This window comes from Perognathus longimembris, chromosome 16, assembly GCF_023159225.1.
Source record: "Perognathus longimembris pacificus isolate PPM17 chromosome 16, ASM2315922v1, whole genome shotgun sequence".
In the NCBI taxonomy this organism is placed as follows: Eukaryota; Metazoa; Chordata; class Mammalia; order Rodentia; family Heteromyidae; genus Perognathus; species Perognathus longimembris.
Window position 1 is genome coordinate 23,876,919 of NC_063176.1, and position 21,009 is coordinate 23,897,927.

The following is a 21,009-nucleotide window of genomic DNA, read 5'->3' on the forward strand; positions in this document are numbered from 1 at the left end:
AGCCTGGGTCAGGCTATGAGAATAAATAAATAAGCCACAGTGAGCGTTGAGGAAAGGGGGGGGGGAACTGAACACATTCAATAACAGTATTCTTCCTCTAGAGCCTGGTTATTTGCGTTTAGGGCTGCAGGTGGTAAAAGCTGAAGCTGGCTCACAAAAACAAAGTGAAACCTCCAAGCTTAAATACTACTTCTCACTCTAAATAGAAATATTTCTAGTTCACACCGGAATGTTTTCCTTCTGCAGCTGGCACAAATAAGGTGTGAAATGTAATTTTATCACGAGAAGGAAGAATTAGAAAATAGGACAGCGTTATCGCAGGTTCTTTCATTTACCATGCAATTTATAGATTTTTAACCCTTCAAAACCCACGGAAGCGGTCTGAAAGCAATTCCTGCGGTCACTTCGCCTCACCTGGCGTCTCATTAATCACCCACACCCGTCTTGGGCTTCGAAGTCAATCAGATCGCCTGCGTGCGTGCAATAAACAGCAACCGGTCCCCGCAAGAACAAGCGCAAGGCGGTTCCATCAAGTCTTCCCCATAGGCCTTAAAAGACGTGGGTTTCTGATAACCTTACAGATCTTCGCTCTGCCATTCGCTGAAGCAAATACAGAGAATTAGAAAACATCAGGGGTGCGAGGCGTGGTGGTGCCCGGTAATCCAAACTCGTGTGTGTGTGTGTGTGTGTGTGGTGGAGGCAGAGAGAACACGAGTTTGACGCTACCCTGGGCTATTATTATTGCAAGACCCGGGGTAGGGGGTGAGGAGGAGGGGAAAACACTAGCTTGGGTAAAAGAGAAAATGAGTAAGAACACTCGGCTCCGGCCCGCGCAAGCGCACTTGGACGTAGCGTGGAGCTCGAGGGGCGGAGCCAAGACGCAGTGCTGAAGCTCCTCCCCTCCTCCGCCCCGCCTCCTCCGCGTCACCCCACCCTCCGCGCCTGGGAGTGACTGACTCCCGCCAGCCCCTCCACGTCAATCAACTCTCCTCCTTCTTGCACTCTGCACCTTGTTATTAATCTCAATACCGATCCCGCCCGGACTCCTCTCCCCGGACCCTCTGGGGTGTGAACGTGTGTGAGCGAGAACGAAGGCATCGAAAGCTGGCTTCTTGGCTCGGCTTCGGCCTCGGCTGCACTCGGCTTAGCAACAACCCCCGCAGCGGCGGCAGCCCCAGTGCCAGGAGGCCAAGGCCAAGGCCAGGCTCCCGGAGGCTCTCGGAGCAATAGCCGAGGTTCCCGGCGGCTGCGGGGGCGCCGCTTCCTCCGGCCGAGGTTTTTGCGACAGCGGCCGCGAGGCCTCTTCTGCGCTCCCCGGGTCACCGTCTCCGAAGTCCAGCGGCGCGGCCCTCGTCCCCCTCCCCGCCCCCCCTCCACTCCGTTCTCCTTCTCGCTCCTTCTTTCCAGCCGCCCTCCGCGCCGTCGCCGCCAGTGTCGTTCTCCAGGCGGCCCGGCCCGGCCCGCCCGCCCCGCGTCCCCTCCGGCCGGTGCCTCTTCCCCCCCGGCGGGCTGCCTGCATGTCTTTGCTGCCCTCAGCCCCGCCGCCACCGCCGCCGCCACCTCCCCCGCCGCCGCAGCCCCAGCAGCAGCCGCCCCGCCGCCGCCGCCGTCGCCGCCGCCCGGACCCTGGCGCGCTGAATGCAGGTGAGGCCGGGGGACCCGGGCCTTCGGGCGCCCCGGGCCCGGCGCGTCCGCCCGCGAGCCCCGGCCCGGGCCCTGTGTGCCGCGCGGCTGGCTTCCCTTCGGGGCGGGCGGGCGGGCGTGGGTGTTTGTGTTTGCGTCTGCGGCCGCGGCTCCGGAGGGGGCGCGGGGTGCGCGCGCGCGCGTGTGCGTGTGTGTGCGAGTGTGTGTTTCCCCTGCCGCGGGGAAATGGCTGCTGTTGCTCCTTGTGGGCCAGGGGAGGAGAATGAGGTAGAGTGTCTCAGTGCCTCCGGGTAGGAGCCAGTGTTGGGAAAGGGAGCGCGGCTTTTCTTTCCGTTTTTCTTTTTGACGGGAGAATGGAGGGAGAGGGCCCGACGTGTGGGTGGGTGAGCGAGTTGGGACTTTGGCGGGCGGGAGGCGGCCCGAGGACCCACGGCGAGTGGGTGTGTGTCGGGGAAGGGCGGCGGACCGACCCGCGGCTCTCCGGAGGGGGCGAGGGCGCCGGGGTGGTGCGTGTGTGTGTTTATGTGTGTGCGGGGAGCGGAGCCGCGGCTCCGGGGGTGGCTTGCGTGTGTCCGGGACCCCCGAGTGGCGCGTCCCTCCCCCTTTGTGGCCCGGGCTCCGGAGCGTCTCAGGTGAGAACGGCTCGCGAGGAGCCGGGCCGCCGCGGGTGAGTGAGTGCGGCATCCCCCAGCCGCTGGCCTTCGCGGGGCTACGAAAGCCGCGGGTCGGTGCCGCGCTGCGATTCCCCGGGGCCGCCGTTCCCGGGCCCCGGCGGCGGCAGGAAGCGCGCTCGGCCTGCTGCGCGGCCTAACCGCCTCGGCGCCCGCCGGCCCGCCCGCCGGCCTCCCCGGACGCGCCTGGGACGCCCAGCTCGCGCTGACCCGGGGCGCTGCCTCCGCCTTGGGCAGGTGAGGGTCGGGGGCGGGGACCCGTGGATCGCCGTCTCCCTGGCCGCCTCCGCGTCTTCAAAGGAGAGGCGATGGCTTGCTTATTTTGGCGTTCCAACAACAAGCCTCCTCCTACTGGCGTTGGGGACCCAAGGGAAAGTGAATCAAAGCAGTAAATCTCGGATTCGAGGTGCTTGGATCCCCTTCTTTTCATCCTTCCCTGCAGGCTCAATGTGGAGAGACTGAGTAAATATTTTCAGGTTTTGTTGCAAGTACTTTGTCGTTGCTAAGATTATACCCCCCAGCCCCCCCCCCCCCCAGGGAAAAAAATCTCCTTGGACGGGAGGTGGAAGAAAGGGAAACGGGCTTCTTTGGCCGATGGTGTTTGTGGGATTGGAAGGATTTTTGCGTTTGAAATGTTTTACCCGGCGGGCGGGCGCGCGCGGGGGGGGGGAGGGCGGGGGGAGGCGTGCACACGCTTGAGCGGGGGAGGTTGGTGAGGAAGAGGAAGTTACTGGAGCTGTCATCTTCCTTAACTTGGCCAGCTTATTTAGCTTTGGCTGTTTAGGAGGATTGTGCTGGGGCTGTTTAGCTGAGCTGTTTGTACACATGGGAAGCTCGTTACCACACTTTAAAGAGAGGCCACCTTATTACTTGTTATCTTAATTGTCAATCAAGGTAGTCAAATGCATCCAACGTGTTTTCCTCACAGCCTTCCATATTCTGGATAGAGCAGCTAGTACAGTCTACTCAGGGCATACTCCTGGAAAGCTATTTTGAGAATAGGCTAAGCAAAAAGCGGTTATGAAGATAAATTTGTAGGCAGTAAGCATACCATACGTTTCAGAACCACATGCAAGTGGTAATTGCTGAGTTATCTCCTAACTAGAACCCTTCTATGCATGAAGTAGTTGGGGAATACAGGTTTGATGTTTTTAGGCCATGATCTGTGCAATGCAGACTGATCTCTGAACCTGGTCTTACAAAGGAAAATGTGTGTTCACTGTGAAGTGGGGGTAAGCGAAGGAGGAGTGAAAAGCTGTTTTCTGTTACCACGATTTGAAAAACAAGTTAACACATGTAGGTTCGTGGGAAAAGGACTTTGCTGATCTCAGTTGGAACCCTAGCTATGTCATTTTCTTAGATGTTTGGCTTTAGACAAAGTAGTTTTTTTAAAAAATATAAATCCATTTCTAAAATCTGTAATACTTGATAGCTTTTTAGGAAGACCATGAGAATAGAAACATGTTTGGCTCATAGTAAAGGCTTAGTTAATTTTACCTCTGTCATCTGTAATCCTGACTATAAGTATGGAAAAGCATTTATAAGTGCAAATAGTAACTACTTACAGTAATGTTGTGTAAATGTGAGATAAGTCAGGATAATAGAGCTAGGGATGTAGCTCAGTGGTTTAGTACTTGCCTAATAGTGCCCTGCTAGGAGTTTGGTCTCAAGCACTGAGGGGTGTGTGTGTCTGTGTATTTTGAAGCTCTTCCATATATATACAGTATGTGAAAAACATCTTTTAATGTGTATGAGAAGACTTTTAAGAAATAAAATCAATATGGCTTTATAGAGAAGTTTTCTGTATTTTGAAATAACCTATTTGAATTTCATTGTTTCTCTTTGCTTTGTGGTCTTAGAATTTTTTCAGCTCTATATATGTTCCAATATATTCAAATATTAAAATCAAAGAACCATAGTGTATGTATGTATTCACTAAGAGTAGGATCTACAAAATGCTACATGATTGTTTTAGTTCATGTTGACAGATTTTTTTTTTAAAGCAAAACTTCTGGGAGTATTGAGTAGAAGCAAAATCGCCAACCTCGGATGAAAAATTAGTTTTGTGTGGAGTAGTAAATATCCATTAAATTTCAACTTGTATAATGGATAAAGATAATCATATGGAATATAAGGTAAAAGACAATGGAAAGGCTATTCAAAAGACCCCCTCCCCTTTTTTTTTGTGAAGGTATGGCAAAGAATATGGTAGGAGTTTTAATGGTTTGTTCATATCTGTTTAAAAATGCCAGTTTTCCTAATTAGGCTTTATACCATTGTTATTTGTCTTAATAAATGAAACTCACTAGATTTTTCTGAAATTAAAATTTTAGCACATCCAGTGTAACTTTTTTTTTTTTTTTTTTTGCCAGTCCTGGGGTTTGAACTCAGGACCTGAGCACTGTCCCCAAGCTGCTTTTTGCTCAAGGGTATCCCACTACCATTTGATCCACAGTGCTACTTAAGGCTTTTTCTGTTTATATGGTGTTAAGGAATCAAACCCAGCTTCATGAATGCTAGGCAAGTACTACATTTCCAGCCCCCCCCCCAACTTTTTATATACAACAACTTCTATGAAGAATAGTAGGGAGTTTATTAGAACACAAAATATGGGACTTTTAGTGAGTTGTGTGTAATATTTAAAGTGAACAGAATCATCTGCCATATGGTTATATGTAAAGGAAGAATTTTTACCTTAATGTGTACAACACATCATTACTATTATTATTATGCCAGTTCTGGGGCTTGAACTCAGGACCTGCACACTGTCCCTGAGCTTTACTTCTGGCTTTCTTTTTTTTTTGTGATTAATTGGAGATGAGAATCTCATGGACTTACTTGAACCTTGAACTTCAGTTCTCAGCCTTTTGCTTTGGTCAGAGCCTGGGCGCTGTCCCGGAGCTCATTTTTTCCCCTCAAGACTAGCACTACCACTTTGAGTCACAGCTCCATTTCTAGTTTTTGAGTGGTTAATTGGAGATAAGAATCTCCCAGGGACTTTTTTTGCCTGGGTTGGCTTTCAACTGTGATCCATCTCAGCCTCCTGAGTAGCTAGGATTACAGGCATGAGCCACCAGCACTCAGCCTAAATATTTTTAAAGAGAATTGTAATACTTAGAAATTTCTATATGCATTCCTTTTTGTAACTCTAGTTAGGGTAATAAGTACATCTGAAAATTTCAGTGACTTAACTGTTTTTTACTTGACAGTTCAGTGCAGGTACTTCTTGGTTAGTAGGCCTATGGCTTTTATTCTATATGATAATTTAGATAGAACCAAGCTCCTTACATTTTGTGACTCCAACATTTCTAGGGGCTTGGAATCCTGCCTGTGCACATGGACTATTGCTTAAGAAACTTGAGGACTGAAAGCGACATCTTCCTAAGTTTCATTGGCAAGAATTTGTCATTAGAACTTTATTTGAATACAACAAGGGTAATGGGAAATGTAGTTCCCAGATAGTGGGTAGGTTGGTGTTATGATTCTTCACATTTAAGCTTGTGAGGAGTTTCTAGACAAATTTTCAAAAAAGTTACACTATTTATACATTCCAACCAGCAGTGTAGGGTTTGAGGGCCCTAGTTTCTCTTCCCTCTAGCCACCACCTATTAATAATTTTTTTCCTTTTGGATGTAATCTCTCCTAGTGGAAGTGAAGTGATAAACTCTTTTTTTCTTTTTTGCCAGTCCTGGGCCTTGGACTCAGGGCCTGAGTACTGCTCCTGGCTTCTTTTTGCTCAAGGCTAGCACTCTGCCACTTGAGCCACAGCGCCACTTCTGGCCGTTTTCTATATATGTGGTGCTGGGGAATTGAACCCTGAGCTTCATGTATAGGAGGCAAGCACTCTTGCCACTAGGCCATATTCCCAGCCTAAAGTCTTGGTTTTGATTTGTATTTTCTTGATGACTTAATCAAAACAGAAGTGGAGCTGTGGTTCAAGTGGTACAGCACTATCCTTGAGCAAACCTTCAGCAAAAAAAGCTTATCTATAGTGCCCAGGCCCTGAATTTAAGCCCTAGACTACATCACCAAAAAAAAAAAAAAAGACTTGAATATTTTTTTGGCCAGTCCTGGGCCTTGAACTCAGGGCCTGAGCACTGTCGCACTGTCCCTGGCTTCTTTTTGCTCAAGGCTAGCTAGCACTCTGCCACTTGAGTCACAGCGCCACTTCTGGCCGTTTTCTGTATATGTGGTGCTGGGGAATCGAACCCAGGGTTTCATGTATACGAGGTAAGCACTCTTTGCCCCTAGGCCATATCTCCAGCCCCTTGAATACTATTTTTTTTCTTTTTTTCTTTTGCCAGTCCTGGGCCTTGGACTCAGAGCCTGAGCACTGTCCTTGGCTTCTTTTTGCTCAAGGCTAGCACTCTGCCACTTGAGCCGCAGCGCCACTTCTGGCCATTTTCTGTATATATGGTGCTGGGGAATCGAACCGAGGGCTTCATGTATAAGAGGCAAGCGCTCTTGCCACTAGGCCATATCCCCAGCCCCCTGAATACTATTTTTAACAAACTGATTGGTCATGAATGTGTTCTTTGGAGAGATACGTGTAAGGACTTGCAAAGTTGTTATTAATTTTTATGTATGTATGTATATATGTATATGTTGGTCCTGAGGCTTGCAGTCAGGGGCCTGGGCACTGTCCTAGAGCTTTTGTGCCCAGGTTAGTGCTCTACCACATAAGCTCAACTTCCAGTTTTTTGTGATTAATTGGAGGTAAAAATCTCAAGACATTTCTATTTCTGTCTGGACTGGCTTCAAACCTATCCTTATATCTCAGCTTCCTGAGTAGTGAGGGATTACAGTATGAGACTGGCATCTGGTGCCTTATTGTTGTTGTTCTTCCTCCTTTTCCTCCTCCTTCACCCCCTCCTCCTCCTGTTGTAAGAGTCCTTGGTATAGACACATGTACCTTTTCACATATGTAATTGCAAATGTCTTCCTATATTCTGAATTGTCTCTTTCCTGATGGTATCCTTTGAAGCACAAAAGTTTTTAACTTGACAAAGTCAATTTCTTTTTTATTTTTGTTGGTGGTGATGCTGGAGATTGAACACGGGGTTCCATGCTTGTATGCTCAGTTTTACCCTGAGTTGTACTCCTAGCTTTTATGAAGTTGAATTTATTTTGTTGTTGCTTGAGGTTTTAATGTAACAGCTAAAAAAATAATTGCATGGTCTTACGTTACAAAGACTCATTACCTCTATATTTTGTCCTAAGAGTTTTTTAAGGTCTTGATTTCTTGAGTTTGTGGGGTGATACAGGGATCTAATATTCTCTTTGCATGTGGATGTCTATTTCTTTCAGTATTATTTATTAAAAAGACTATTCTTTACTCAATCGAGTTCTCATGTGTATTTGAGAGTCTTGTTCCTTGTCAATTTCAGGGTTAGCTTGTCAAATTCTTCAAAGAAGTGAGCTAGAATTTTGATGGGGAGTGCTAACTCTTTAAGTCTGAGCATTCCCACCCCAGCTATGAACAGGGGATGTCTTCCCATTTTTTTCATATCTTTAATGGCTTTTAACAGTGTTTCATAGTTTTCTGATGTTTTATAATTCTTTCTTTTCATTTATTCCTAAATATCTTATTATGGAATTGTCTTTTTAAATTTCCATTTTTAGGTTGTCCATTGTGTATAGAAATACAATTTACTTTAATGTATTGATCTTGTATCTGTAAGTATTATGTAGAAATATTTTCTATAAACAAAGAACATTTCACCTACAACCATGTGGTTGCATTATATTTTATTTTCTTGCTTAATTGCCCTGACTGGAACCTCCAGTGCGCTAATAAAAGGTATCAAGGGAAGTAACTAGCTAATCCTTGTTTTTTCTTTTTTTTTTTTTTCCTGAGCTTAAGAGGGAAAGATTTTGTTTTCCATTATTAAATTTCACGTTAGCTGTGGATTTTTCAGAGATATTTTTGATAATTTTGAGGGATATCACTTTTAATTCCTTGGGTTTTTTTTATGTGTGAAAACTTAAGTTTGAGTTAATTTAAAAAATTTTTTATATTACCTTAATTATACAGGGGAGGAGGTAATTGTTACATTTCCACATACGTTTATAGTATATTTAAATCTAAAGTTGACTTACCAGGGGGCTGGGGATACGATGCCTAGTGGCAAGAGTGTTTACCTCGTATACATGAAGCCCTGGGTTCTATTCCCCAGCACCACATATACAGAAAATGGCCAGAAGTGGCGCTGTGGCTCAAGTGGCAGAGTGCTAGCCTTGAGCAAAAAGAAGCCAGGGACAGTGCTCAGGCCCTGAGTCCAAGCTCCAGGACTGCCAAAAAAAAAAAAGTTGACTTACCAGGTATATGTGAAATATGGATTAGGAAAATGAAGGTAGCTAGTTCTAGAAATTACTGGTTTTTACTTTTCTTTTTATAGAAGGACTAGATTTTTTTCCCCCTTTATTCTCTCTCTTTTTTTTTTTTTTCCTGCTGTTTTAATTAATGCACCATTCACCCAGTAACCTGCACTGGGGCTTGAACTCAAGACCTCACACTTTTGCCCAGACACCAGTATGAGAGAAAGATTTAGACATGATAAATCTTTCCAGATCTTGCCCCTAGTAATCTCCTACCTCCAACGATGCCCTGTCTTCTAATTTGTCAGCTCCCAATAATGGCATTAAATTACAAATCTGCCTATGCATTAATCCTTTGATGAGGCAAAACCCCTCATGATTTAATCACTTTCCAAAACGGTATTGGCTTGCAACCAAGCCTTTAAGTGTATTGGGAACATTTCAGGGTATATATTTCAGGATCTATCCATCAGTAACCTTGAATCAGTATACAAATTTGAATTGCTAAGATCTAGCTGAATGTGGTGGTGCACATCTGTGATCCCAGCATTTGAGGCTGAGTCAGGAGGATTTTGAAGGGTACATAGTGAATAGAAGATTAGCCTGTACTCCATGCTGAGACCCTGTCTCAAAAGAAAAGTATACAGCTGACTGGTATTTCTTCTACTGGCTATAATAAAGTCTTGTGTTCAGGGTTCTGGGGGGGAATAAGAAGAAATTTAGAGCGGCATGTGAGTGTCTCTCACCCTTAATACCTACTACCCAGGATCCTGAGAGTGGAAGTATGAAGGTCTATGCTAGCCCAGTCAAAAAAGTTTTTGAGAACCTGTCTTGAAAATAACCAGCAAAAAAATCAGAGGCTGCATACTGAAGTGGTAGAGCACCAGCCTAACAAGAAAAAGGTCCTAAGTTTAAACTCCAGTATCACAAAAAACAAAAATGAAAAATTAATAATAGAGAAAAGGAAAGAAGGAAAGTCTTTTGTGTGGTGGTGTGTGTATTGCTGAGGATCAAACCTAGGTCTTTGAGGAAATGAATTATATGTTAGACTAATGAATTAGTGTGGTCTCTGTTGGCATGATTTGTGTTGTTGCCTGAATTCAGGTCCTGCTTACGACATGAATAATTAATTTGAATATATTTATCTTTATGATTGGCTTCTCTTCTTGCCTCCAATCTGGGGGCTTGAGCTCAGGGCTTCAAGCTGTCATTGACTTTTTTTTTTCTCCACTCAAGGATAGGGCTCTTCCACCTTCATTTCTGGCTTTTTGGTGGTTAATTAGAGATAGGAGTTTCTTTAGTTTTTCTATGTAGTCTATCTTTGAATTAAATTCTCAGATCTCAACCTTCTGAGTAGCTAAGATTACAAGTGTGAGACATAGGCTCCTTTTGCTTTTTAAAAATGACTTTGTTCTTTGCCTTATAGGTAGATACTATATTTTAAATATTTAATCTGTCATTCTTTACTGCTTTTTTAAAACCTCGGTTCTGCTTCTGTGCCATAAGACTAAAAAATTACTTTTGTTCATTATCTAAGAATATCTGAAATTATACTTGGCATGGTTTAGAAGCTTATGTGTGGTAGTTTGGACAGGACCTGTCTCAGTTGTAAAAGTTTTTTTTTTTTTTTTTTGCCAGTCCTGGGGCTTGAACTCAGGGCCTAAGCACTGTCCCTGACTTCTTTTTGCTCAAGGCTAGCACTCTACCAATTGAGCCACAGCGCCATCTCTGGCCATTTTCTATATATGTGGTGCTGAGGAATCAAACCCAGGGCTTCATGCATACCAGGCGAGCACTCTACCACTAGGCCACATTCCCAGCCCCTTTGTTTTGTTTTTAAATCATTCACCTTTTCATTTTATGATGTTCAGGGGCTTGTAAATGCTAGGTAAACAAACACTCTGCCACTAAAATTCATACCCAGTTTTTAACCTGTGTTAAGATTTCAGTCAGATTGCTTTTTTGTTTTTTACTTTTGTTTTTGGTTAAGATCCAATGTAGTATCTATTCTAATCAGTTTAACATTGGGTAATTCTCTATCCAGGGACAATACATTACATAGAATTTTGGATCAGGAATATGGAATAAGCATTCCATTGACTCGTGAACAGCGGTGTACCTTCCCTTTCCTTTGGGAACCTTTGAAAACACAAATCTAGTCACTTACTATCTGAGTCTTGTATTTCACAACTTCTCTGTACTTCATCTTTCTTATCTGTAAAATGGCAATTAATATGTAGTTCATAATTTTAGTGAAATTGAACATAATTACATGGAGGCTATTTAGCACACTGTCTAAACACATGAGCACTCAGTGCAGGTTTTCTCTTTTTTTAGTGTGTGTGTGTGTGTGTGTGTGTGTGTGTGTGTGTGTGTGCGTGCTTGGGGCTTGAACTCAGGACCTGGGCATTGTTTATTTTTTCCTCAAGACTAGTGCTTTACCACTTGAGTCACAGCTGTTTTTCTGTCTTTTGGTGGTTAATTGGAGATAACTCTCATAGACTTTCTTGCCCAGGCTGGCTGTAAACAACAATCTTGAGAATTTTACCTTGTTAAGTAGGATTACAGGTGAGAGACACTGTTAGTGAGCTTCATTCTTTTTCCATTGTTAAAATGTAACTATGAGAACAAATAGCAAAATTAACACATGATACATTTATATTGTGTATATAAATTGTATGCAATTTCAGGCATTTTATTTATTTTGGTTGTGGGGCTTGAAATCTGGGCCTCGGTGCTATCCCTGAGCTCTTCAGCTCAAGGCTAGTGCTCTACCACTTTGAGCCACAGCAACACTTCTGGTTTTCGGGTGGTTTATTGGAGATAAGAGTCTCACAGACTCTTATCTGTGAGGCTTATCTGTGTGCCTGGGCTGGCTTTGAACCACAATCCTCATATCTTAGCCTCCTGAGTAGATAGGATTACAGGCATGAGTCATGGGTGCCCAACCAGGCAATTTTTATTAATAGTTACAAATTATAGTATTTGTAGCATACTTCTTAATCATCCTGGCTAAGAACTACAAATTGTTTTCACTGATCTTTTAGGGAATTTATATGCATTCTTTGTTTAATTTCACTGATTTGTCAAGTGTTATTTTTCTTTACGAAAAAGTAACTTTATTAAAAGTTGTACATTCATTATGTTTTTAGGTTATAAGGTTTTTCAGGTAGAAGTAGCAGTTTTTATAATAGGTTTTGAAGAACTGTTTTAGAATTTTTTTTTTTTTTTTGCCAATCCTGGGCCTTAACTCAGAGCCTGAGCACTGTCCTTGGCTTCTTTTTGCTCAAAGGCTAGCACTCTGCCACTTGAGCCACAGTGCCACTTCCTGGCCGTTTTCTATATATGTGGTGCTGAGGAATCGAACCCAGGGTTTCATGTATATGAGGCTAGCACTCTTGCCACTAGGCCATATTCCCAGCTGGGTAACTGTTTTAAACATCATTTTTCTCTCCTTTTCTTTTGCCTTGGTAAGATAACTTCAAAATAAAGTGTATTTTTAGCCTTTTCTCTATTGTAGTAATATGAGTTACATGTAATTAGGTCTCAAGAACTGATACCAAATTTTCTTTTTACTGTAACTGCCGATTTTTCCAATTATGGGCCTTTTGTTTTTGTTTTCTTTAAAAAACCATTCTCATTTTGTCAGTTTCAAAACATGAAGTAAGAAGGTCCACACTGGGTAACTTAGGAGTTTGAAGTAACAAAACTGGATCTTTGAGTTTCTGACAATGATATTTTGACTGTAGGACTGAAATTTGCAAGATTTACTTGACCTGACATACATATTTTTTGTTAAGTATTTGTACTTAGTGTGCTTCATTGTTGTTTCTTCTCTTTGGTTGGTTGTAGGCCTTGAACTCAGGGTCTGGGTGATGTCCCTGAGCTTTTTTACTTTCAAGGTTGATAATTCTATCACTTTGAGCCATAGTTCCACTTTTGGCTTTTTTTGTGCTTAATTGAAGATGAGTCGTGTACTTTCCTTCCTGGCTTTGAACTGTGATCCTTGTGTACTTTCCTTCCTGGCTTTGAACTGTGATCCTCAGATCTCAGCCTCCTGGGTAGCTAGGATTACAGGCATGAGCCACCAGTGCCTGGCTGCTTTGTTGTTTGTATAATATCAACCTGTCAAGAAAACTTTTTTCTTCCTATAACAAAATCTAGACATTTGTATTTTTCACATAGGGCCAAAATAACCTTTCTCTGGACCCAGGGTTGACTCAAAACCTTTTTTAAATTATCATATTCTTTATCGTTTTAAGTGGCTATTTTAGGCACTATTTTAAAGTTGACACTTCCTCCCTTCAATCCTTTTTCATTTTGTTACAAAGCAAGCATCACCTTTGGCAGTCATTTGTCCAGGTATAAGTGATACTTCTGTTAGGAATTTGTGCCAGAAATTAAGGGGTTAGCTCTTTGTTTAATGTTAATCTGTTTGGGATCAATGTGAGTCTGCACTGGACTTACCTTTCTTTTGAACTCCTTGCTATTAAAAGGATGTTGGCATTCTGGAACTCTTTCTTAGATGGTGTTTTTCTTGGTGCTTGTCAAGTTTTATCCAACTTTAGTTACTAAGATTTTTCTGTCTTGTTTTAAATGAAGAAGTACAGATTTAGACAAGGCTTTTTCGCATTCTAAACAAACCTTGGTTCTCAGAACCATTACTAGTTTTAATAAAATTTATTGTGCTCACCTGATTCTGGATCATTGTATATTTTGGTTCAGGTCAAAGTATGAGACTGCTATTATGATTATTATATAGAGTTAAAATATTTTGAACTAGTTGCTGGTGGTTCACTCCTGTAATCGTACTTACACAGGAGGCTGAGATCTGAAGCTAGTGATTTGAAGCTAGCCTGGGCATGGCATGAATGTCCATGAGACTTAATCTCTAATCACCAGAAAGCTGGAGTGGATCTGTGGCTCAAGTGGTGGAGCTCTAACTAGCCTTAAGCACAAGACTGTGTCTAGGCCCTGAGTTTAAGCCCTACAAGAAGCAAAAAAACAAAACAAAAACCATTTGGAATAAAACAAAAATAACAAAGCTCGTTTGTAATGATAACCTAAAATAATTTCTTAAGGAAATGATAGAATTCAAGAAGTTACTCATGAAAAAACATTTGTTAATTAAACCTTTAGTTGTTTACCATTTTTATTTTTATTTTTTTGCCACTTCTTGGGCTTGAACTCAGGCCTTGAGCACTATCCCTGGCTCTTTTCCCTTCTGGCTTTTTTCTCTTTATGTGGTGCTGAGGGATCGAACCCAGAGCTTCATACGTGCTAGGCAAACACTCTACCATTAAGTTACCACATTCCCAGCCCTTAACATTTAAAAAAAAGGTGGTTCTTTACTATAATTGCATTATTTAGCGTTAGCAGTTTTTTCTTCTTTTTAGTGGTATTGGGGTTTGAACATAGACCTTTTACACTTGGTATGCAAGTATTTTTTAACACTATCAAACTTAATTTCCTAGCAGTTGACATAAAAAATATCTTGAATTGCTTTTTAGTTTTTTGATACCGAACAGTATTTTTGGTTTATATAGTGATTATTTATGTACCTAAACATATTTGTAAAATATTGCTCAAATTTTTTTATGCATCACTAGAGAGAATTTTGAACTTGGCAGGTGAGAGAAGGAAAAAGGTGAAGGATTTTGTATGAAATATTATAATGTTGTCAGGTTGTCTTCTGCTGCTCCATGTTGGACTAATCGAGTTTTTCTAGTACATTTGTTACTTTGAGTGACAGAACCTCACATCATTCACTTAACCAGACTTGCCTATTCATAATGTGGATCATCTAAATGGTTCTTCCAGATGCTTTTTACAGGTGTCCTTGTCTTTATAGCAGCAAAAATGTTTTCTTTTGAGAAATCACTCTGTGCCTTGGGATTGTTACCCGTCTTTGAGATAGTACAGCCAGTTGATTTTGCAGAACACTTTTCTTTAGGAAGAACTTGTTATCAACTACAAGTTTTAGGAGAGAACTTTCAATAAGCTTTCTACTTTTCCTTTTATTATTACAAAGGTGATGTACAGAGAGGGGTTACAGTTACATAAGTCAGATAATGAGATTTCTTTTTTGACAGTGTCATCCTTTCCCTCACAGTCTCCCCGTTTTTCCATCTGTCCTTACCTAAAAGTTGGATAATTCATTTTCATAAACTTTCTATGTGTAAAGTACCTTGTGAACAGAGTACTCTTTTTCTTTTTGCCTCACTTAATTTTATTCTTAACTATAATGGAAAGGGAAATTAAAGAACTTGCAGTAGTCAGGACAGTTATCTTTGATAACCAGTACCAGGACAGTGCCGGAGAACAAATGGCTTTGTATGAAGTAAACATCCTTGGACATATGCCTTTTTTTTTTTTTTTTTGGCCAGTCCTGGGGCTTGGACTCAGGGTCTGAGCACTGCCCTGGCCTCCTTTTGCTCAAGGCTAGCCCTCTGCCGCTTGAGCCACAGCGCCACTTCTGGACATTTTCTGTATATGTGGTGCTGGGGAATTGAACCCAGGGCCTCATGTATACGAGGCAAGCACTCTTGCCACTAGGCCATATCCCCAGCCCCCCCTTTTTTTTTTTTTTAAGCTAGTCCTGGGCCTTCAACTCAGGGCCTGAGTACTGCTTATTTTTGCTCAAGGCTAGCACTCTGCCACTTGAGCCACAGTGCAACTTCTGGCCGTTTTCTATATATGTGGTGCTGGGGAATTGAACCCAGGGCTTCCTGTATACGAGGCAAGCACTCTTGCCACTAGGCCATATTTCCAGCCTGACATATGCCATTTTTATTGGATAAATAGGTTTTGACTGTACAGTAACATCTTGAGTATGTAATATGGAAGAAATTTTGTTCTTCTATGATATCCATTTTCCTTACCTGTATTAATCTTGATAAGTGTCCTTCTAGAAAGTATGTGAGCTCTATTAGGGTTTTGCTGGCAAAATTTGGAAGACAAGAGTACAAAAAAAAATTAAAAAAAATTAAAACTCTTCACTTTTGTTTTCAGTGTGCGTTAGTGACTGAAGAATTGAAAGTAATTCTGCTAGTCACAGAATTCAGTAGGTTAATAGGAGGAACAGTGTGTGTGCGCGCACGCACACGTGTGTGTGCTGTCATTGAGTTTGTTAAATAGTATACTGTACTGTAATGGGTATATGATGTTTGGTCATGTGTCAGAACAATGAACTCCTTTGGAATCACCGTGTTTTGTATTACTTGCATTCAGGGTATGGAGCGTATGATAAGAAAAGGTTTTGGTGTTGCTAGGTCTCTAGCCATGTTATCTAACCTGACAATTGGGCTCTGTCTCTGAGATTTCTGAACTGTAGATGTGAAGAAGTGTGAGAGCTGAATTTCTAATTTATAACTAGGACTTAGGCTGGCTGTTTTACAGTAAAGGTCTCTTTAGAATCTTCCTACTCTAGCTGTCCTGCTTTCTAGATCAGCTTTTTGAAAATTATTTTTTGGAAAATAAAAAAATGTCTCTTTCATGCAGCAAAATTGTTTTGAAATGTCTCTGTTGTAATGTAAATGAATAATACATTCATTTTTACTGGTGAATTCATTGTGTGGACTGACAATTTTTGTTGTTGTTGGTCATTGATTGGACTTGAACTTGGGGCCTGGGAGCTATTTCTGAATGGTTTTGCTCAAGGCTAACTTTCTACTACTTTCACAGCTCTACTTCAGTTTTTGGAGGCCAGTCTCATGGACTTCTCTGCCTGGGCTGGCTCTGAGCTGTGTCATCCTTAGGTCTCAGCCTCCTGAGTAGTTAGGATTACAAGTGTGAGCCACCATCTCTTGGCAACTTACCCTAATTTATGTACAAGTCTATTGGGCTGTTTCTTTTTTTTCTTTTTTTTTTGCCAGTCCTGGGCCTTGGACTCAAGGCAGAGCACTGTCCCTGGCTTCTTTTTGCTCAAGGCTAGCACTCTGCCACTTAAGCCACAGCGCCACTTGGCCGTTTTCTAGATATGTGGTGCTGGGGAATCCATCCCAGGGCTTCATGTATATGAGGCAAGCACTCTTGCCACTAGGCCTTAGTCCCAGCCCCTCTTGCTCTGATTATTACAAATAAAGCTGTGAAGAATATTTAAGTTCAATTGAATCTGTATAGGACTTTCTTTTTGTTTTCTTCTCTCTCTTCCCTTTTACTTTCTCCTTTCCCATCCCTCTTTCTTCTTTTGGGTAGTGGTGGTGGTAGTAGTGGTAACTATTTAGGAGTGTGATGTCTAGGTCATACAATAGGTATGTTTCTTTAAAAAAAGAAAACAGATTGTTTTCCAAAGTGGTACTCATATTTTCCTCTATGGTGTATGAGAGCTCTATTTGGTCCATGTTCTGATTTGATCAGGTTTAGGTATTTTACCCATTATAATAGGTATGTAGTTGTATTTCAACATGGTTTACTTTTTATTTACTTAATTACATTGAACATCTTACAAATTTCATTACATATCTTCTTTGGCAAGATAGGTACTATTTCATACATTAAATATTTCATATTTAAGCAAAATATTACATTTTGCTTAAAAATTCATTTGAACATATTCTTCATAATCTGTAAGGTTTCTTTTTTTTTTCAGTCTGTAGGTTTTTTTCAATAATGTCTCAAAGAGTCCAAGGTATAGATTTGCTTTATGGACTTTTTGTTTTATTGTTTTAATATCTTTGTTAGAAACTTATTGACTAAGTGGGACTGCTTTAAGACTGTCGTCTTGATCTGTTTATTTTCTTGGTCTGTTTCTCTTTTTTCCAATAATTCATTACCATGATTATTGTTATGGTAATAACCTGAGCTTTGGTAGTGTAAGTGTTCCAGGATTTTTTTTTTTCCGTTTTACAGTTTTAGAGTTAGCTCTTTTAGGTCATTTGTATTTCCATATAAACTTTAGAAAAACTTGGCATTTCATTGAAAAATTTAATCTATATATAGACCAGTTTAAGAAGAATGAACATCTTAACAATATTGAGTCTTTTGATCCATGAATATAAGTGGTCATTTATTTTTTTTAAGTAGTGTGAGGTAGTTTTCAATGTACTATCCTTACATATTTTTATTCTAGTTTGTAAGTATACTTTTCGATGCCATTTTTTTTTGCCAGTCCTGGACCTTGGACTCAGGGCCTGAGCACTGTCCCTGGCTTCCTTTTGCTCAAGGCTAGCACTCTGCCACTTGAGCCACAGTGCCACTTCTGGCCATTTTCTATATATGTGGTACTGGGGAATCGAACCCAGGGCTTCATGTATACGAGGCAAGCGCTCTTGCCACTAGGCCATATTCCCAGCCCCTCGATGCCATTTAAAAACAATTATTATTACTATTTTTTTTGCCAATTCTGGGGCTTGAACTCAGGGCCTGAGCGCTCCCCTGACTTCCTTTTGTTCAAGGCTGGCTCTCTGCCACTTGAGCCACAGCACCACTTCTGGCCTTTTCTGTTGATATGGTGCTGAGGAATCGAATCCAGGGCCTCATGTATACGAGGCAAGCACTCTTGCCACTAGGCCATATTCCCAGCCTATTTCTTATTTATATATAAAGAAAAACTCATTTGGAGAAGAGATGTATCATTACCTTGTGTCCTACAGCCTTGTTAAACTTATTTGTTTTGGAGGCTTTTGTTTTGTTTTGTTTTGTTTTTTGCCATCCCTGGAGCTTGCCTCAGGGCCTGAGCACTGTCCCTGGCTTCGTTTTACTCAAGGCTAGCACTCTGCCACTTGAGCCACAGCGCCACTTCTGGCCGTTTTCTATATATGTGGTGCTGAGGAATTGAACCTGGGTCTTCATGTATACAAGGCAAGCACTCTTGCCACTAGGCCATATTCCCAGCCCTGTTTTGGAGGCTTTTAAAAATAGATTTTGTAGTATTTTCTACATGTGTATATTACGGTGTTGGTTATTCTAGTCACAGTAGCTTTTATGTGTTTTCTTGTTTGTTAGTATGTATACAACTTCTACTGAAAGGTTGAATAGGAGATAGAGCAGACTTTTCCTCCTACCTTTCTGATCTGAAGAGGAAAGCACTGAAAATTGTGTCATTAAATATAGTTAGCTACAGGATTTTTATATTTCATGAAGGACACTGCATTTATTATGTGGGAATATTTGTACCATAGGAATTGGTAAATATCTTAAATAGGACTTAAGATAGTTATCTGGTCTTCAGAAAGGGATGAACAAAATGTTAAATTCTGGTATTCAGGGCCAAGGCATTCTCTTTTAGCTTTATTTAAGGCTGATGTTATATCACTTAAGCCACACTTCCAGTTCTGGCTTTTTTGGGGGGGAGGGGGGCAGGGGGGCTTTTCCACACAAGGCTAGTCACAGCTCCACTTCTGGATTTTTGGTGATTAATTGGAGGTAAGGTTCTCAGACTTTCCTGCTGGAGCTGCTTTTTTTTTGGTCCTGGGTCCCAGTTGAATTTAGGGCCTGGGCACTGTCCCTGAGTTTTTTTTTTTTTTTTTTTTAATGGCTAGAGCTTTACCACTTGAGCCACAGATCTCCACTTGAGGCTTTTTTGGTAATGGATTGGAAATGTGGTTCATGGACCTTCCTGCCCAGTCTGGCTTCGAACTCTGATCCTCAGATCTGAGACTCCTGAATAGCTAGGATTAGAGATGTTATAGTAATATTCCTCAGCTGAGACAGGGAGATGAGATAACAGTGATTATTTTGAATCAGCCTGGGATATATAGCAGGACCTTGTCTCAAACATCTGACAATATTGATTCCCCCCCCCCCCAAAAAAAAAACAAAACCCCACAACTGAGGGTGTGGCTCAAATGGTAGATATTTACCTAGAAAGCATGATGTCCTGAGTTCACACCCCAGTACCACCAAAAACAAAAGAGGCCAAAATACCAATAAAATATATTACTAGGCATTTCCTCCTAGTTTCTCACTCATTGGAATTGCCTTGATAATTTGAAATCTGCAATTTATTTTTATCAGTAATAGGGCTTGAACTCTGGGCCTGAGCACTGCCCCCGAGCCATTCAACTCAAGGCTAGTGCTCTACCATTTTGAGCCACAGCACCACTCTGAATTTTCTGGTGGTTAGTTGGAGATAAGTCTCCTAGACTTTCCTGCCCAGGCTGGCTTTGAACTTCGATCCTCAGATCTCAGCCTCCTGCGTAGCTAGGATTATAAGCTTGAGCCACCAGTGCCTGGCTTGTTTAGGAGATCTTGGAGTTTATTTTTGGCAGTGCTGGGATTGAATGCAGGGCCTAATTTTATTTATGAGCATGTGTGACATAACACTGAACTTCTAGGCTGTGTACTTTGTATAAACACAGATGCATATGAGAGTTTGCAGCATAGAAATAGGTAAATATTTCATATAGAATTTAATGTTATCCAGATTTTAGAAGGTGAAGAAGAAAATGTTAACATAGCAAGCAGCCATTTTCATGGACTTATTACACAGTTTTGACTAAGTATGGCCAAAATGAAATAATAGATTAAAAAATAAATTTCAAAAAAACCTACAAATTTCCATGAGCACGTGGTACAGCTCACCTAATACAAACAAGCTTTGTCATGTCATTGATAGTTCTGTGATCTTCTCTGTATTTCTCTGCCTTTAATTTTGTAGTGATCTTCCAATAAACAAATGGTACCCAATAAAAAAGTGGTACCCCAAAAGTTACGTTAACTCTCCCCTAATGAAAAAGGACATAAACTTGATTTAAGCAGTGAAGTGAATATATTTCTTGAAAGGCACATGCTTTTAAGATGAAATTGGATGACTATGGGAAAAAACATGAAGACCCATAGTTGTTGAGATAAATAGCATGAAAAAAGTCCTTGCTTTTGGTTATTTTCTCTTAAAATTTGTACCTTTGTTGAAAATCTGTTAGCTGCACATGTCATTGTGTTCATAGTGTCTAAGTTCTGTTTCATTGAACTGTTGGTTTCTGTTCTTTCAACAATGAATTGTATAATTACTGTAGTCTCTAGTTAATCTTGAAATAAAGAAAATATGCATATCTAATCTTATCCTTCTTACAAAAGCAAACTTTTTTTTTCTTTTTTGTCAGTGATGGCCTTGAACTCAGTACCTGGACACTGTCCCTGAGCTTTTTTTTTTGCTCAAGGCTAGCACTTCACCCCATAGCTTCACTCTGGGTTTTTGAGTGGCTAATTGGAGATAAGAGTCTCATGGGGGCTTTTCTGCCTGGGCTAGCTTTGACTATGATCCTCAGATCTCAGACTTCTAGTAACTAGGATTAGAGGTGCAAGCCACTGGCACTTGGCAAAAACAAACATTTTAAAAGGTTTTGATTGCTGGGAATATGGCCTAGTGGCAAGAGTGCTTCCCTCACATACATGAAGCCCTGGGTTCGATTCCCCAGCACCACATATATAGAAA

General features: G+C 41.6%; 1 protein-coding gene, 1 long non-coding RNA gene and 1 pseudogene across 4 annotated transcripts in view; 2 read left to right on the forward strand and 1 right to left on the reverse strand.

Annotated features, from left to right (window-relative positions):
• The first annotated feature begins 1,072 nt into the window (after nucleotides 1-1,072).
• Nucleotides 1,073-21,009, forward strand: part of Cnot6l (CCR4-NOT transcription complex subunit 6 like) — an 85,951-nt gene continuing 66,014 nt past the window's right edge. The window contains exon 1 of one of the 3 annotated variants that reach the window (XM_048364901.1): nucleotides 1,073-1,644. Coding sequence is in view for 1 of the 3 variants with exons in the window: in XM_048364898.1 (XP_048220855.1) it covers nucleotides 1,907-1,911 (5 nt within the window). In the remaining 2 variants the exon portion in view is untranslated. Of the gene's footprint in view, nucleotides 1,645-1,747; nucleotides 1,912-9,086; nucleotides 9,248-21,009 lie in introns of those variants that run through there. The other 2 variants (XM_048364898.1, XM_048364899.1) reach the window with 2 other exon arrangements.
• LOC125365044 lies at nucleotides 2,785-20,160 on the reverse strand. Its single transcript, XR_007213616.1, has 3 exons — nucleotides 20,150-20,160; nucleotides 13,274-13,277; nucleotides 2,785-3,123 (listed from the first exon to the last, which is right to left on the reverse strand). It is a non-coding gene; the product is annotated as an uncharacterized LOC125365044 (long non-coding RNA).
• LOC125365060 lies at nucleotides 10,602-10,777 on the forward strand (annotated as a pseudogene).